General features: G+C 42.0%; 1 protein-coding gene across 1 annotated transcript in view; it reads right to left on the bottom strand.

Annotated features, from left to right (window-relative positions):
• dph6 (diphthamine biosynthesis 6) overlaps positions 1 to 18,084 on the bottom strand; it is a 58,856-nt gene that overhangs the window by 3,821 nt on the left and 36,951 nt on the right. Inside the window, exons 13-14 of the mRNA XM_008279862.1 lie at positions 7,512 to 7,760; positions 2,382 to 2,766 (exon numbers count right to left, since the gene is read on the bottom strand). Coding sequence (XP_008278084.1) covers positions 2,382 to 2,766; positions 7,512 to 7,760 — 634 coding nt within the window. The remainder of the gene's footprint in view (positions 1 to 2,381; positions 2,767 to 7,511; positions 7,761 to 18,084) is intronic.

Raw genomic sequence — 18,084 nt, 5'->3', positions numbered from 1 at the left:
TTGTCTTTTTAAGTGAAAAGCGAGCAAAGACACAGACTGCTTTGCCTCCAATCTCTATAAATGCTTCTGTAAAATCCACACAAAATCCCATGAGCACTCCCAATCACATACCCAATCCCCTTCCCCTGGTCTCTCAGCCCCACTTTGGGCAACACGGGGAGCCTTATTGTGAAGCTCTGTGGACAGAAGCTGTAAGATTCAAAAAGCCATCACATTAGCATTAGATGGGACTAAGCTATCAACCCAAGAGAACCAGCCATTATTCATTGCAAACACACAGGGAGTTGAAAAGGCTGCTGTTAAAATTCTGTGTTTTCAAAACCAAACCATTACTAATGCCCGCAACACGCTTTTATTCCGAACATTAACCGCCGTTTTTTTTGTTTGAACCGATTACTATATAAATATTGTAAGCTTAAGTGAAAAGGAAGAGGGGTGTCAAGGGAAGGCTGTGATGGAAAGGAAAAGAAAAGGGTGTTCCTGTGTGGAATAGATGATGCCTGCTGGGTTTATGGGGCTTTTAAGCGGTGGCCAAGGCCCAGAGCCAGTGGTTTTTAGTTGTGCTACACTGACTCCCAAACTGGTCAAATTAACCGGTAAACGAGGCAGTAATTAGCAAGTGTTGGCTCACGAAAATTGTTCATTTTGTCCAAGGAGAATAAACAGCGAGGCTGAGGGGCCACGCGTGTGCAGCAGAACCACGAGGAAATGGAAGACGTACAAGCAATATTTCTGTATTTACAATAAATCACATGATTTCTTGTAGGCGAACGGAGTCGAGACAAACCCACAGAAAAATAAATTTCTATAGGGCTTTCAGATTATATTTAAATTAGCTAAACTAGCTTTGTTTAAAGGGATTGAATCTTATTTAATTTTTATAGTTTCTATGTAAAATCACACATTTCATTGATCACTTAACTTTTTCTTACATTACTTTGTAAACGCTTATTTACGTTCCTCGCTAAAAGTTGAAGTTTTGGTCGAGTTGTGGAGGCCTATCTTTGAGAAAACCTTTCTATCGTAAGTAACGAGTTGAGACAAGATGTTTAAAGGTTTCATTTGAACCATATGTCATGTCTATCAGCTGTGAATCCTAACGCAAGGAACCAAAGGAGGGGGTGTGCAGTCACATTTTGCTCCAGTGTTTTCTGTCTGCTCGCTGACAGCAGCAGTTGCAAGGCTGTGACTGCTAGCGCCAGAGGTGTTACTTTTCCTCCTTTGACTTTTTGGATTCATCACCCAATGAGCATCGGCTGTGACCCATAAAAACGCCCGTGGGTGAGCTTCCAGGGCTCGGCTGTGCATGCACTGTAAGGTAGCAGATTCCACCTCAGTGATGAGTCAGTAAATGGTTTTAGGGAAGCAGTCTGTGCTGTCCATAATCGAAGAAACATACATGTCAAGGGTAAAGATGGAGGTTGATGTTGCTCCAGTTAACCAATGACCCAGTAACACAGTTAATGGCTTCTATCAAAATAACTCACATTGTGAAAAAAACCTTTATATTTAAAAGCTTTATTTTATTTTATTTTTTCTGTCTATTGTACTGAAAATACAAACATTTGCAACATTTTAATAATTTTCCTTACTGCTAAATTCTCTTCCTGCTGTTGTGGATGACAGAAGAAACAGGCTTCATATATCATGAAACAATGTTCAACAACAATTATATAATTAGGTAACAAAACAAATAGCCCCGTTCGTCTGTCATGCACATCAAGACATATTCTAAACAGATCAACCTTTTTCCTATTCATTACTGGTAACTATAATTTCACGTCCTCAGAACGATGAATTATGTCAAAGCTAGAAGTGACAGTAAGATGGCTGGCTTGGCACTGACTCAAAAATGTTAATTGACTGCTTCGGCGATGACTTGACAACTGAGCCCGTGTGATCGATGTGCTCATCGCCCTTTTCCCTCAGAGAGAACATCTCTCAGGATAAAACAAATACCGCTCCACATTTGCCTTGACGAGAACCTACAATTCAATGGGAGCAGGAGACGGTGGCGTATGAAAGTGTAATGGTGACAAAAGACTGTGCCAGCTGCTTGGGTTACTGTACGCCGTGTAGACACAACAAATGGCTGACAATAATTAAACACAGGAAGAAGTGGAGATCCTCAGGAGAGGCTGTTTCCTTGAATACTGCATGTTGACTTAACCAATGTCAGCTCAAACTTTCTTTGAGAAGGGAGCGGGGAGAGACAACCTGTCACTTTGTTTTCATTAATGCAGTGATGTGGGGCTTAACTTAACTCAGAAGTGTTGTATTTAACAGAACGGCTTATTTAGGATGAATCCTCTTAATAACTATAAATATTAGATCGTTCTAAATCTTGTGTGTAGTGTCTTAAGTGAGATACAGTGACATACCTTTAACAATCTGCTGAGCCAGTGAGTGGTTGCACTTGTAGAAGACCCGAGCACACTGTGACACCAGCTCCATCTTCTTCACTGCTTCCTTGAAAGCAGTGGCAACTTCTTCTGTTACACTCTTTACATCAGTGACCTCCAGGTTCTCACCACGGGCAGCCAGGGAGAGCGACAGCGAAGCGCTACGGCAGTCAGAAGACAGTACAGTGTGGCACTCGATGGATCCACACGGCACCGCTGTAGTCGTGTGACAGACTGTTCTTTCGGCGGGATCGTCCTGAACTGCGGTTACGTGAAGCTCAACGGCTGCATTCTTGGGTAAGGCAGGCACAACGACCACCAGTAATTGTGCGAGTTTGATCATCTCAGATTCCCACAGCAACTCCTGCAATGTAGGCAGATGATATTCAAATGAACCGGGTGGAAAATTATATACTGTGTTGTGCCAAAACGCTACAATCAGATGTGTGGCCCTCCTGCTGAGACACATGCTGTGTTTTCTGATCATAAACACTACTCCACCAACATTATTGTAAAGCACATCATAAAAATGCTACCACACAGCACTAGGACGGCCTTTTTACTTGACAGACTGACAGGCTATCAATTAATGTGAGGTGACCCTTGGTAATGATAGTGTACAAACAATCCAGAAAGAATCCATAGTGCTCGCAGCCACCATAAATAAAATGTACAAATGCATTCACTTTGAGCTGCATTTGTAACATGACAGGTCCCATCCAAGATGACTTCTCACCTTCCTAAGAAGATCACTCACAGCATGTTATAGCAGTTTCACCACACACATTTAGTGGAAAACTGCCTCAATTTTATCCACAGAGCCAAAATATCTTTATTTTTTTTCCTCCTTTGGACTGAAGGCCATTAGCTGTAACAAAATGTCTTGGAGCAGTGCTACAATGTGGCCCTCTAATAATACTTGGCTGTGGCTTCATCTGCTAATGGGAGAGAAATGAGTGTTTTATATAACCGTCATTTCAGTCAGAGTCGATAGGGCAAAAACACTTAACCCCCTTTTCAATTTACTGGATCAATTTTCATCCACTTACACCCCACTTCGTAAGTGCAGAATAATAACAGGTTACTTACATTTTATTTTGATATTCACTCACCAAAAAAAAAAAAGAAAAAGAAATCATTGACAAGAGCAGATGGCGGCCTCTTTGTCCCTTCAACAGACGGACCGATCGTGACCCAATCCACCAGATTCACTGAAGCAGCACTTACCTTCAGATTAAACTTTAGCAAACGCTTAATTGTGTATCAACAGCTAACCTCTTGCCTTGAAGAGTAGCAGAAATGAAAAATGCAGGTGTTCACGGCGAGTATTTGTGAAGGGCTTAGGCTCAGATTTCTCTACTCTGCTGATTTTGAAGACGGTGAGCTTGAAGTGATCAACAATAACAATCGCAGGAGCAGAACAATAACCATGTCAGCACAGACCTCTTAACATGTCAGACAAAGTGACAGCCCACATACGTGTCCAATGCTTTGATAAATGTTATATTAACACTTCTGGCGGAGGGCTAGGTATTCTCCTAGAGGGAACTGCTCCTGCACTTGTCAATAGTGATTGAACATGGAACAGAGAGTGGGAACTGGGGAGAGGAGTGACAGGACAGGGGGGTCTTGCTCAGCCAGGCTTAAAGGCCACCCTGCAGGCCTTGGATGCCGAGGTCCTATACCCAACCGACCGTCTGCAAGGAGATCAGGGGACTTCAGTCCTGTGCTCCAGCCTCTGGCAGGACTTTATTGTCGCGGTACAGTTGCTGACTTTTTGTCAGAGCTGTCGGACGAGGTTACATCAGCCCCTGTTTGTTTCTTTATTCATGTATCTACCACAATGTTACATTAGGTGGGAAGTTTGTTCAGCAGTTCTGTGGAACTAAATGTGCTAAAGTTGCAGTATTGTGTGTGTTTCTATATGTGCACATGCTGTGCATTTATGCGTATGATCTGTGGTCACAGCTCTATTACTGTGAGCTTCCCTGGCAGACGAGTGACAGGAGGGAACACTTTCATTCCTACCTGACCAGAGATCATTAATTAAATTAATCCGATAAAATACAAAGTTTGATATATGGTGGCGCTGAGTGCTGGAGTTGCAAGTTGGGAGGGCTGGCTGGTGGCAGAAAGTGTGTGTGTAGAGGGCCCTGTTCTACTCTAGACCAGCCACTTAACACAATCCATCTCATTACTTCATGCCACTTCAGTTGCAGGGCATGCAGCCATTCCCCGTGTGCTCTCTCACTCTGTAGGCAGCAGGTAAAAGCATATAGTCTGAATGTGCTGCGCTCAGCTCTCCACACTGATGGGGTGTGACCTGCTTCTCCTTATGTTTGTTTTCTTTCTCCCCACTTTCCTCCCTCTAACTCGCGTCCATGTGCCTGGAGCGTGTGGCGGGTTGGAGGGCCGAGAGGCGTGAAAGCCGAACGGTAAACACGGTAATAAGGAAGTGGTGTAAAGGCGGGGAACAGCAGGGAGCTGATGGGACTGCGCTGCTTAGCCAGTTCCCCTACATTTCCTGCCCAGCAGGATGCCTTCAGCATGTGGCTCTATGTCTCAGCACTTACTGTAGTGCTGTCAGTCTGCTATAATATCCCTTCCTATTCGCTCCCTCATTCACTCTCTTTTCTCAAGATTCCACTCTGAAGCTCGTCAGACTATTTGTGTAAATGAAACACACACGGCCATGTCAGTGGGGTGAAGGAAAGTTTAAGGATGTGAGGCCATTTCAAAATCACAGCAGTGGCCACACTTAGTTGAAAAGTCCAAAGTAAGCAGATTTCCCGTGATGTACAGGAAGGAAAACTCTCTACACTGCAAATTTAGTTCACTAAGTCACATTTATCATAAATCAAATTTCCTCAAAGTCAATGAATTCCTTAATCCTCTCATTTTTCTCTAAAATAACCAGGTGGTTTATGAATACAGGAGCATAACTAAAAAAAAGGAGGTTTGTTTAACATTTATTGACTTATCACATCAACATCTCCCTGTTCATCAAACCTTTTGCACGCACACACACTTGCATGCACACAGACAAACAGGCTCTTTGTGGTTTAATGCACCGTAAATACAATTTCACACTTGTAGCGACTCCAGTATGCTCCCAATTAACCCTGCAAGCTTCTTCATCCACCTGATTAGAGAAATTATCAACGCACAACAACAACATGGCCCTGTGGCTTCACAGACACACTAGGCATTGCTGTTTCTATCATAAACATGCACTTCAGAGGTCTGTTGTCTGAAAAGAATATTCTTTATGTCTTTGTATTTGACTGAGTAAGACTATATCATTATTTTCTTTTAAATCCCATCAGCAGCTCATCAGAACATAAAGAACAGAAACTAACTGACAGTAAACATAAGCAGGCTGTGGAGTTCTGTGGTGTTGTGCAGCATCCGTATTTAACTGGTTATTAGAACATATTAAGTCACTTTTCTAATGACGGTTTATTTTATTAAATTTTCTCTGTCTCTCCTTTTGATTATCTCTTTCTGGAGAACATTTTGAAAAGGTTCTATAAGTTAGATTTACTTGTTACTAACCTATAGAGTGACTAAGTCGATGCAATTCAGATTTTTTATTGTATTTGAAGACACCATCTCATGCCTGTAAGTGAAGCAGTACGCCTTTGCAATATTTCTGATCTCTGAGAGTTACACAAGCTACATTTGGCCATAGTTAAAGATTTTAATTACACTCAATTTAAATGAGCTGGTGCTTTGTGTAATTCCCCGACCCTTGGACAGAGTATTTAACTAGTCTGGGATGAAACAATAGCTCCCACTACATCTGAAAGTGAACTAAAAGAAAGCGTAAAGTCTGAGGATTTGTCAAAGACAGAGCGTGTGGTCAGGATAATAACCCAGCACCTGAACTAGCTCTGCTCTAAAACCTGTTTACAGGTGAGACACCCTGAGCTGTCAATTAGTGCTGCTTAATCTGGGTGTCAGCTGAAATTCCAACATGGTCTCCTGATAGAAGCTGAGGGTCAGCGAGATGAATATTTGTGATTGCTCTGATGCGCTGCATCGAAGCACAACAGATGGACGACGTTGTCCATCTTCAGTGATCTCTGGCACGAACCTGGTCCTGTCACCTCCCAAAGCTTTGCCCTTGGTTAGCCCTGCTATATAAATGACACAGGCTGTATGCTAAATTGGCATTGAACTGTCAAGGTATTTAAGAATTCTATTCCACTGTGAGTTACAATAAGGCAAAATGTGTCAAATAAATGAACAAAAAGCTCAACCAGCTCTTGACTGCTGAACGAGAACTACAGTTTATGTTTTGGAATAAATATCTCACATTTGAGAGCTTTATGGATTTAAATAACATTTAGAATTGGACATACTGGTATACTTTAAAGTGTGCTGTGAACTGACACAAAGTTGACACTTTTTCTCCCTGGTCTTTAACACTGTTCACCACAACACCAAGCCACATGTTGGAGGTGGGCTCCTGCCTCTCTCCCCGAGGCCCTATTCCCATGGCTAGGCAGATTACTGTGGGAGGAGAAGGGCTGCCAAGGGAGACTGCAGCCCCTATTAGACGCATGGAGCAGGGGTTGTAAGCCAGGGCGGTGGAATGGAGGGAAGGATGGAGGGAGGTGGCAGGAAAGAGGGGTGTGGAGGGGGATAAGCTGCTCTGAGAGTTGAGCGGAGCTCCAAAATGGTGTGTGGGGGCAAAGGATTAGGGAGGCTCTGAGGAAGACATCTGCTTCTGTGCCAAGCTCCACATTATCAAAGACACAAGCGTTTCCCACATCATCAACTTTTCATGAGTGCACTCACTGGTAAATATCAGTAGCAGCGGCTTGGGTCTCAAGGGGGCAGAGAGGGGCGAGGAACCTTCCCTTATTTCACAACTATAAAACACAATTCTGAAAGGGCTCTCTGAAAAACTTGGATACCATATCAAGTTTCTCCTCTTTTACTTATTCATTGAATCCCACTGTCTTTTAATCCATTAAACATGTGTTCATCCTATGTATGATCAATATTTCCTCTGCATCTATAATAAAAAAGTCAGACACTAATCTTCTCTTTAACTACTGCCGTATATTTCATAAACAAAAATCCCACTTCTCAGTGGCTGACCTTCTCTTCCTCCGCGGCCCTCAGCACGCTCTCCCAGACGGCCCTGATCATCCCGATGTCTTGGTGTCGTGTGGTGTAGCAGTGGATCTGGACAATATGAGCCAGAGTCAAGCTGCCGATCACGGCCTCCAGAACCTTCTTCACGTGACTGCAGCACAAGCGGGTCTGCGTGTAGGTGCCGGCTTTTACCAACTGCATGGTACAGGGAACCAAAGCAATCTGACCTGCACAGAACACCACCTCATCCACCTGGAAAAGAGAACATACAAGGAGAAAATATAAAGGTGGTGGTATGGTAAAAACATACTGGCGTTCTCACAATGACAATGGCAGCGTGTTGGCGTTTAGCAGATATGATGTTTCGTGACTGTACCATCTTAGCAGAGCATGCTGGCAGCTAAGATGCTATTAGTCACCACAAAGCAGAGCTGAGGTGGACACTGGATAATTAGATATCAGTTTGGCTGATATTTGCTCAGTGTTATAATCCATCCTGAGGAGGTTATGAATGTCCATAGCATATTTCATCACAATCATTATTTGTTGAGACATTTCAACCTGAAATAGTGCTAAAGAAAAGCCAGGAGAGCAGAAAAGTCACAAGAATAGTGGAAACCATGAACGTTGGTTAAAATTTTTAATGCAATGTTTCCAATAGTTGCTCAAATATTTCCTTGAAGAACCAAAGCAATGGGCCCTGACATCCACCTTGATGGCAAAAAAATGTGCTTGTAAGGTAACATTTGGCAGCGATACCGAACAAAAGGAATACAAGCGTTGCCAATTACACCTCATAAAGCCAATGAGAAGTGAATTTGAGTCATGAATCCTAATAAAACAACATTTCATTAGCATATTAATAAGGCAATTATATAAATATTTGTGGATATTAAATCTCTTGTAAAGCAAAAGTGACCTCAGTTGGGGGTTTGCAATATACTGTCAAATGCTGTGTATTTATTTTCAATAAATTGCAGATCTCCGGCTATAAGACAGTGTATTACCCACTACAACAAAAAACAGAGATGATTAATTAGACACATATGAACTTGAACACTGTTAAACTGCAATTAGAGAAAAGAAAGCTATCAAACTCCAAAATTAGTTTTTTTTTTTGAAGTACACTATTCAATGAGGTGCTATAATCAAATTAACATTAATTATAAGTATATGCTTGATTAGCGGTGCATTAATTAACAAGTTCCACCTCTCCCGTTTTTCAGCATTTTATCACCAACAATTTTCATTTCACAGCTCTTAAACAAGCAGGTATTCTGTGAGAAGCATGCCAATATATCTCAGCGGCACTGGTGTTATTTATAAGCATAATTAACTATGTGATAATAAGCTCAATTCTCTGTTAAATACCTTTGTTAGAAATAAGCTCTTTGAATAATGAAGCCTGAAAAAAAATCTATCTGTTTAATGCAGACAGACGAATAGGGATGAAGAGTGGCATTAAGGAGGTCAGGCCTTTAGAGACCCTGCAGCTCACCACTGTTTGATATTGGATGGCATTAGGGCTGGACACTAGCTGCTGGTCAATGCAAATACTTGCTGGTGACATGTTGAGAATTTCAGAGACCCTGGAGCACACACAGATCTCCAGGGAGGATCAATTGATACATGACCCAAGACGAGGTCTTTTAGTGATCAGCAAAGACACAGTCAGATGTATCGTTTTTCACAATAAGATTACCAGGATTAGCGTTTGCTGTTTAAGACTTGGCGCCCCCTAAACCAAACCTATTCTACCACTTATTTGAAACACATCTTTTGGTTTCCTTGTTTGAATGAATTTAACTGTCTCACCAAAGCACATACAAAGGTGGTCATCAAACTTAACATACAGAATATTCATCATTTCGGAAGTGTCTAAAATCTGCCTGTTATGGAATACTAGCAGAACAAGATCCCAGCCACACAAGTGTTTCGCTACGGGGCAGACATAGTCATGGCTATTTCCATAATCAAATGGGTTTGCCATGATCCACAGCTCCTGGGTTCACTTGTCAACTTTGATGAATCTTCAGCTCCCATCTCTGCGACTCCAAATTATTGGGACAGCGCAGGAAACAAGAGATGGAGGGAAGACGAACAAGGGGAGTGGGGGAGATAAGGCCCTCACTGCTTTCAACCATGTGGATCAATCACCAGATCATTTACCTGCTCGCACAATCTGCCCAAGAGTCTGCATTACTGCGACTGCCGAACATAAAAGCCAGATTCCCACACATCAACAACAAATTGTCATTGGCATTCCATTTATGAGCCATCAAATGCCATCATATCCACTTCGACAAAGAGCAGCTCCATCAGGTTGGACGGGTGGCCAGAATCTCTTAACAAGCTCGTCCCCGTGAAAAGAAGCCCGCTCCATTCTGAATTCATAAAGGCCAGCTACCATTTGTCAATTTGAATATCAAAAGGGGCTAGCATGGGGCCCCTCGACTGTTAAAGGCACACTCCCATTGCTTCTACGAAGCAGGTGTGTGATGATCAATTATTAAGGATCCCACTCTGGTTACTCTTAGTGGGAGGTGGAATTGGGGATCTGGGGGTTTGTGGTGGTGGGAGAACATCTTTCTGTCTTGGACCTGGATGGGGGAGAGACAGTGGAGAAGGGAGAGGGAATACTATTTACATAAAATTAACAGTTCAAAAGAATGAGTTCACACACCAATCAAACTTGTTAATTGACTGTCAATGGTGTGTCCCTGAATATACAACACAACTACATTATTCATCTTAGGCCTTGACAGGGAAGACAGTCCAATTTGCATGGGCGTTCTAAACGTGATCAACAACCACAAAGCCACATGCATTTTTAATAGGCCAGAGATGGGATCCTTTAATATTCATAAGGGTCAAACAATTGCATATGACATTAAACTTTCTATAACAAGGTAAGTATTTTTCAAATGCTAGCCTTAGCAGTCTAAATGGCCCACAGAGAAAAGGGAAAATGTGCTGTCTTCCAGTAGTGAATCAATGTTACATGCTCACATTGGTTTATTTCTGTTCTTTCATTACTTCATAATATTTAATATATCCTGAGATAATTCAAAAGTTGATTAAAATATGATTAAAGGTTCGTCACCTGGTCCAAATGCAGATAGTTGTCTAGTCTTTTCTCCATGTTTAAGAACAAAATGATTCTTAGTTTGAACAGGAAAGCTGTGAACCACAGTATCTCAAATAGCCCTCGTAATAAAAAATCAACTTCAACACTAACTTTAAAACCATTTCTTAACAATCTCTAAGCCAAACATGCTTCCAAATAGCTTAACGACTGAGGAGACGCTCTTTCTCTTTGTGCTCAATACAAGCTAGGCTGTTATTGCTTTTGTATTTTATTGACCTTTATTCCACGGTTAAAACACCATGTTTTTTCTAATAAACCCAATGACATGTCCAAAGGTCACCATCCTCAAAGACATTCTTCCTTCCCATCTCGGCGAGGTGCCGACAGTAACATATATGTAAATGTACCCAGGAAGCGGTTGGCTGTGTCTGCTTCCAACCCTTAACAGTGTCTCATTTCTGTCTGGTGTGTCTGAGGTGTTTCTAATTGCAGTTTTTGTCAAAGGGCTTCCAGAGATGACCAGACAGTGCTAGACTATATTCACATTGGTGTTGGAGCCCTCTGGGCCCCCATCGTGTTGAGGACGTCTCCGAGTGTCATTAGCAGAGCCTTGGAATGGTATAGATGAACAAGGCCGGCCTGGATAAAATGACCTGGTATTGACGAACAGTCAGGTTTTTCTGCCTGGTTCCAAGGACAGAGAGAGGTGGAAAAGTGCTCCATCGCTCCTATCAGATATGCTAATGGTCACATTTCTCCCCATTGAGACCTCATGCATAATTTAACCAGGAAAATGATAATACAAAATGTGTAAAATAGGTTAGATTAGTGTGGTGTAACTTTTCTCTTATGCAAAGACACATGTAACCAAGCTAAGAGGCTAATGGCAGAACAGTATCCGCTGCAACAGAGTCATTAAATGCCAAATGTAATTAATTTGTGATATGTCCATTTATTGAAATGTCCCTGCATGTTTTGAGTGCTGTTTACAGCCTAACCATGGACTAAGGGAAGTCAGTGCATCTTCAAGAGCTCCAGGCCAGTGCTTTCCATCACAGACGTAAAATGGATGATTTTTGAAAGTCATATGCTTTTATTAAAATGGCAATATAGACAAAATGTTAAAGAAACAAAATGATGCCTAAGCAGCACTAGACCAGATTCAAACCACGGATGCTGTATTTACATGGTTGGAGCCGTCTGAAACTTGATATATAAGCGATACTTTACTTTAAATGGGGCACTTTTTGGTTTACTTTAATCCCTTATGAAACATTCTTAATTTACATGACAAATTTCTAAATATCTGCCTCGACTCTTTCTTTCTCTTTAGCAATTTTTCTCTTTACTTTAATATTTTAGGGTCGGCAAACAGCTCAAAATAGTTCAAAATGTGGGGATCAAAAAACTGAGGTTGAAGTTTTATTGAATGTATTTAAGTGCATATATTATTTCTGCTTTTTGGCGGGGATTTGATATGCAACGACCGTTTAATCCTTGTGTGGTGGATGGCAGTTTGTCAGGGATGTGTGCTGTGATTTCATCTTGAACTGGCTTCAAGTCTGTGGGGTTCTTTCAGCATTAGTGAATTCAAAGCAGATCACGTCTGGGAGTGGGAAATGATAAGAAATGGGCTCATGTTGTGCCGCGCCCTGAGGAAATCCTGCCTCTTCTGACACCTCATTTCTACAAATACAAACCTTTCAGGAGAACCACAACCTTTCTCCCTTCTACAGAATCTTTCACCATGTTAGTCTTCTCATTTAAGGCTTCATGGGAAGAGGGGAAGATATTTGCCTTTTTTTTTTTTTAATTCCCTCCTCTCTTTTTTTTCCGACTATCTCTATTTTTTTTTTCTTCCTGTTTGTGCTCCAGTTTGAGCCTAACCCCTGTATGCTCAACTGTCACACAACATCAGTGTTACTTAAACGGCGACATAAATAGCCGTATGAAGTGCACAAAGAAAGACAAGTATAAGGCATTTCTGAACGCATTCTCCCAGGTCTAAGATTGCACACTTATTCGGAAAACAAACGATAAGCACACGTTCAAAGCACACAATTATGACACTGAGAAATTTAGAAGAATACTCAAAATTTAATAAGCATAATGAGCCATTGTTGAGGCGATGTGTGGTCAGTCTGAGGGACACTGGCCTTTCCCCAACCCCCCACCTTCTCATGTGTATTTTCCTTTTCTGCCTATTATGTCTGCCCTCGACATGCCCACTCCACAGACACTGAACCGTGTGGAAAAGTAACGCTGCCGTGTCAGCTCTGGTCAACTTTATGCTGGTCAGGAGCTGCCACTCAGTCCTATAAGCAAGGTCAGAGGAGTCTGAGTGCCGGATGCTCAGGGAGGCACATCTGAATGTCAACAGGCACGAATAAACCAATAAATAAATAAATCTTTCCACCGTCGCAAGAAAAAAAAAATCAATAAAATAAAACTGGTTTTGGTACAATTTGATATGTTTTTGTTGTGTAAATTAACTGTTGCTGTAATGATGTTAAAATAAAGAAATACGGTCAAATAAAACATAACAAATACCCAAAGCTGATGTAATGAAATTGTCTTGTGCTGTGGAGTACTGTGCCACACCAGAGCGGGGCTGTGAATGAAGAGTGATGGAGGGGCATGGTTTTTCATTGCGTTAGGCAAAATGCCCTGCTGCCTTCAACTGTCCCGACCTCACATTTTTTGACAAATTGGTTGTGAGGCTTTTACGACTGATGCACATATCGCAAAAATCATTTCTGCCAAGCTTCCTCTATGACCTGCCCGTGGGACATGACAAGCCCCTCCATGCATTGCTCTATCAAGCCGAATCTTTCCAGGACAATGCAAATTATGACAAATTCCATCATCCTGCATTATGCGCTTTCCTGCTAATCTCCCTAATTCGAGAGAATCGGGGAGGGTCTCGCTGTTTCAGCTGAGGGGCATGTTGTCTGATTGAATGATGCTGAAACTGCAACCCTCATCCCCCGTTTTTCTTTTTTTTTTCTCTCTCTCCCTTCCCAGCTGTGACCACCTCGTCTCTTCTGTCTTTTCATATTTTTCTGTTTTGTGAAGCTCCATCTCTTAGTCTGGCTGGTCAGAGAAGAACCAACTTAACCTGGGCACAAAGGAATTATGTCAAAAGAAAATGCTGTGGCACAACCATTAAAGCCAAACTGTCAGTAGTGAAGTGCAGTTGAGTGAGTCTGCTATATGCTGGATAGGACCACAGAAGGAAATATCTATTGAGCAAAAGACAGTGTGAATATTCTTAATAAATCAGCCTGTGCCACATGAAGCTGCCGGACATTCATTGACATAACGCACTCCCTCGTCCCTGATCCTGACCTTAAGCATCACAACTAGGTGCCAAACCTCAACCCTTGGCCTCAACTAGACCTGATTAGAATCTAAAACCAAATCTTAACCCTTAACCCCCTCCCTTTGAACGAATTTGAATGCCTTTACTCTGTATAAAACTCAAACTGGTCCTCATAAAGAGCACATAAAGCACCCACCAGGTCTTCCCTGTTGATACTCCATTGCTTGTAACAGACACAACATGTAGTTCACAAATGAAAGATGAAAAACAGGCAGACAAAAAAAATATATAAGACAGACTGACACAGAAAGATGGTGCAGAAAATGCAAAAGACATGTAGTCCCTCTTCACTTCAACAGATGGCAGTATGGCTGCATTAAAACGGGCCACTAGAGCATCAGCAAACGCGGTGTACATATAAAGTCCGCTCAGACCGTGGACAGGCTGGCTAGACAGCATCGGAGTCTCCTTGGATTTTCTTCATTTCATTTCCTTTCTTTTTTTTTGGGGGGGGGAGTAAAAATATTCATAGAAGCAACCCATAAATTCCACCAGTGAAATGCAGGAAAACGGATGAAGAAAAATCAGGAGTGAAAGACAAAAAAAAAAAAAAAAAAGCTATAATAAACAGTTTGGAGATTTTACTGCAACATCTACACAAGTGTTTCTTTTATGTTTATTTTAACAACAAAAACCAAAAAATCCAACCCAGCTGTCAAGTGTAATTAAATATAAATGGCAAAAAAAAATAAAAAATCCGAAGGGAAAGATTATCCACCGGAGAAACACTGGCTTATATCCACTTTGGATTTATTAAAAAAATAATATTTTACTGAATCGATGCAAAAGAAATAATAATGACATTATGTTGCAAACTGATAAAATACAATGTTCTTATTTAAAATGTATGGAATCGCTGGTGAAGCAATATTATTTGTCTGTGTATTAATTTCAGCTCAATAAATTTTGACATGAAGAAAATATTGTGTGGTCTGTATTCTAGTGAATGAACCTTCAACATCTCGACTTCATTACATTATCTGTGTATCAATAATGAACGTATAATAAAAGAGAACATGCTGACATACCTTAAAAAAAACAAAACAGGAGGCTAAATATTATTTATCTGCAGCAGCTTTTACCTGAGCAAAGCTGCAATGACAATGCCATTTGAAAAATAAATGAACCAGGTTAGAAGTTAGTACCCAGATGAATAGTTTTGTGTGAAATTTACGATGAAGCACGAGGCCACAACTAAAAGAAACACCGAAGTCTTTTCTGAAAAACCTCATTAAATGAAAACAAGGTGGCAATGCTACCACAGTGTTGCATGTGAATGTAATAATCATTTCTACCCACTGACTGCTGCTTTTAATGTGTGCAACTGGTGGAATCACAGAAACACATCCGTAATAATCACAAAAATCCACAATAGCACTGGTGTCGTAAAAAAACCCCCAAAAAAACACCCCAAGAAACATGAGGTGAATCTGCTGCACTAACAAGCTATTACTAACAGCCTCTCAGTCTGGGTTGGTTACAGTGTTAAACAAAAAGTCTTGTGTTTGTCGGTAACCTCAATCTCTTCTTTTTTCTTTTTTTTTTTTGTTACTACATCTATGGTGTGTTAATAAAGCATTCTATAAAATGTTACACAACTGTACTCCGTTCAAACCAATTTGCCAAAGTTTAATTAAAGTCTATTTCTGCTAGATTCATGTTTTTTTTCACCTCTTGTTTTGGATATAAGATTCCGGGTAAAAGTAAAATGTTGACAAGGTAGGGGGGTTACATTTCCTAATGATGTTCCCTATTAGTGTCTGCATGTCACCACTCTAGCATGTGTGGGTGTTGGCCCCTGTATTGTTCTGTCTATATTTGCCACACGTGTAGATTTCACAAGAAATCTCTTCTCGACCCTCCCTGTCTGTGTGTTTGTGCGCGCGAGTGTATTGTGAGTCTGTGTAGGCCCTGTCAGCTATGCCCTCTCGTCACTGCAGGGGGAAGAAACACACCCGGGCAGCTCTGAATATAGTGGCTAGTTACCATAGTAATGGGATGGTCATACGTCTCTCCTCTCTCAGACAGTGATGGGAGTGGACAGGACACGCCGCTATGCTTTTTATCTATGCATTTGGTATTCAGTTATTTCATTCCACAAATAAAAAGCCGAGCCACCCCACCTTTCCTTTTTTCTGTATTCAAATAGAGGGGTGAAATGGGAAGTAAATAGTTGGATATGGGGTAATAATTCACACATGGGACTACAAATAATTGATGTGTTTTGACTGAGTGTTTGTGATTGCAATTGTAATAGCGCGAGTGTCTTGGCAGATGTCTGCGGTGGTGGGATCTTTACATGACGCTTTTCAGATGCCTTCTTGATGTCTCTGAACCATTCACCCCTCCGCCGCTCATCAGCAGTGACAAAGTGAGAAGCAAACAAGGATGCAGCCACATTCACACACACATACACGCACTGGTGTAAGCATGTGGTTCTCTCAAATTAAAAAGCACTCCACCATTTATCAAATAGAATCATATTCATACACCAGAACTGATAACATTAATCTACATAACATCAAATGTTCTGGTACGTTCCCTACATGCGGACGCAAAAATAACATCACGCTTTTCACACAAGGTGAAGTTATTTGTAATTCTGCAAAGGTAACTGACTTTTGCACAGACCTCAGCCCCAGATTCTTGAGGGAGATCGCTGTGGTGGTACATAACAAACTGTGTGTACATGCACACAATGTGTAAATACTTATAGATGCATCTCCTCATGTTTGTCTGTACACTATGTGCATGAAAGCGAAAGAGGGACGATGGCTTTGGCTATCCTGTCCCTGCTTCCCACTGCTTGTTGACATGAACCAAGGCAGTCAGGCACCAATAATACATGAAGAGCTGTTCAAAGGCAATTAGGATCAGTTGTCAGGGCCGGGCCCATTAATGAGTGGGAGTGTGGCAGGGGCCGAGGCAGAGGCACAGCGCCTGCGAACGCGACCGCCTGAGAGCCGATGTACTCTGACAGATCCAGTCCTTCCCCTGTCCTCGCCTGGTACAAGCTGATACCAGCCTGTGCCCACGTGGTGCTGCAGCAGCAGCAGCAGCAGCACAGGAGAATGTAGGGAACGCTCTGCCTTCTGAAAATGACTACTGCCATGGCAGGTCAACCTCCACGCGGTCACAGCAGGAGAGAAAAGAAGGGGGGGGACAGAGGCCGAGGAGGGTAGCGCTGGAAGGAACATAATTACCCTTGCTGCCGTCTACCACTTCCCCATAAAACTGCCCCCTCATCAGATTAAAAAGGTGGTCTGATTTGACCTCTCACATATATGTGTACACATTGAGAAGCACAAGGGCCCATCCCCCGTCCAGTAGCTCCAGCACTGTCCCAAGACGAAGCTATGACCATGTGTCAGAGCAGATATATTTCTCGGGATGCGGAGCTACATCAGAGGAGGGGGAAGGAAGTCCTGGTCTCTCATATAAGCCAGTACACATACATGTTGTGGGTGTACAAGCAAACATTTAACAACATGTGTCAACAAATATTTAGGCTTGAATGTGCTGATGGTTTGAGATAATGTGTGTACACTCAATCGCCTGCTTTGTTTGTCTTTGCATACATCTTTATCTATTTGCATGTCAGCGAGTGTGGTTTGAATGTCATACACCTCTGCTGTCAGTCATGAGTGTATTGCAGCGAGTCACCCGTGACTCTTTTTAATGACCAAACCAGTTTACCTTGTCACACAGCCAGAGCCTATCACAAAGAGCACACAGGTGTATGAGTGTGTCTGTGTGTGTCCTTGTAAGACTTGGCCTCGGGGCATACAGCCGACATGCCACAGTGGTAAGGTCTTACTGGGTTTGATCAGTGTGTTTCGTGTGTGTCCAATTCAAGTGAAGACAGTTGACCCTGGTGTTTGGGTAGGATGAGTAAAGCCTACAGAGACAGACTCAGGTGATGCACAGAGACAGGAACTGAATCAATGCTCGCTGGGGAAAAGCTCTGAGGTGAAGCTTGACTGTCAGTCAAAACCTTTCTGGCTCTCTCCAGACAAAAGGTTCAACTCATTGCACACAATTCAGGCATTCAGGAAAGAAAAATAACCAGGCTTTTCTGCTTGCGTCTTACGTGAAATGAAAAGGAA

This window comes from Stegastes partitus, unplaced genomic scaffold, assembly GCF_000690725.1.
Source record: "Stegastes partitus isolate 25-593 unplaced genomic scaffold, Stegastes_partitus-1.0.2 Scaffold173, whole genome shotgun sequence".
NCBI classification, from domain to species: domain Eukaryota; kingdom Metazoa; phylum Chordata; class Actinopteri; family Pomacentridae; genus Stegastes; species Stegastes partitus.
This window is presented reverse-complemented; position numbering and strand designations above follow the sequence as displayed.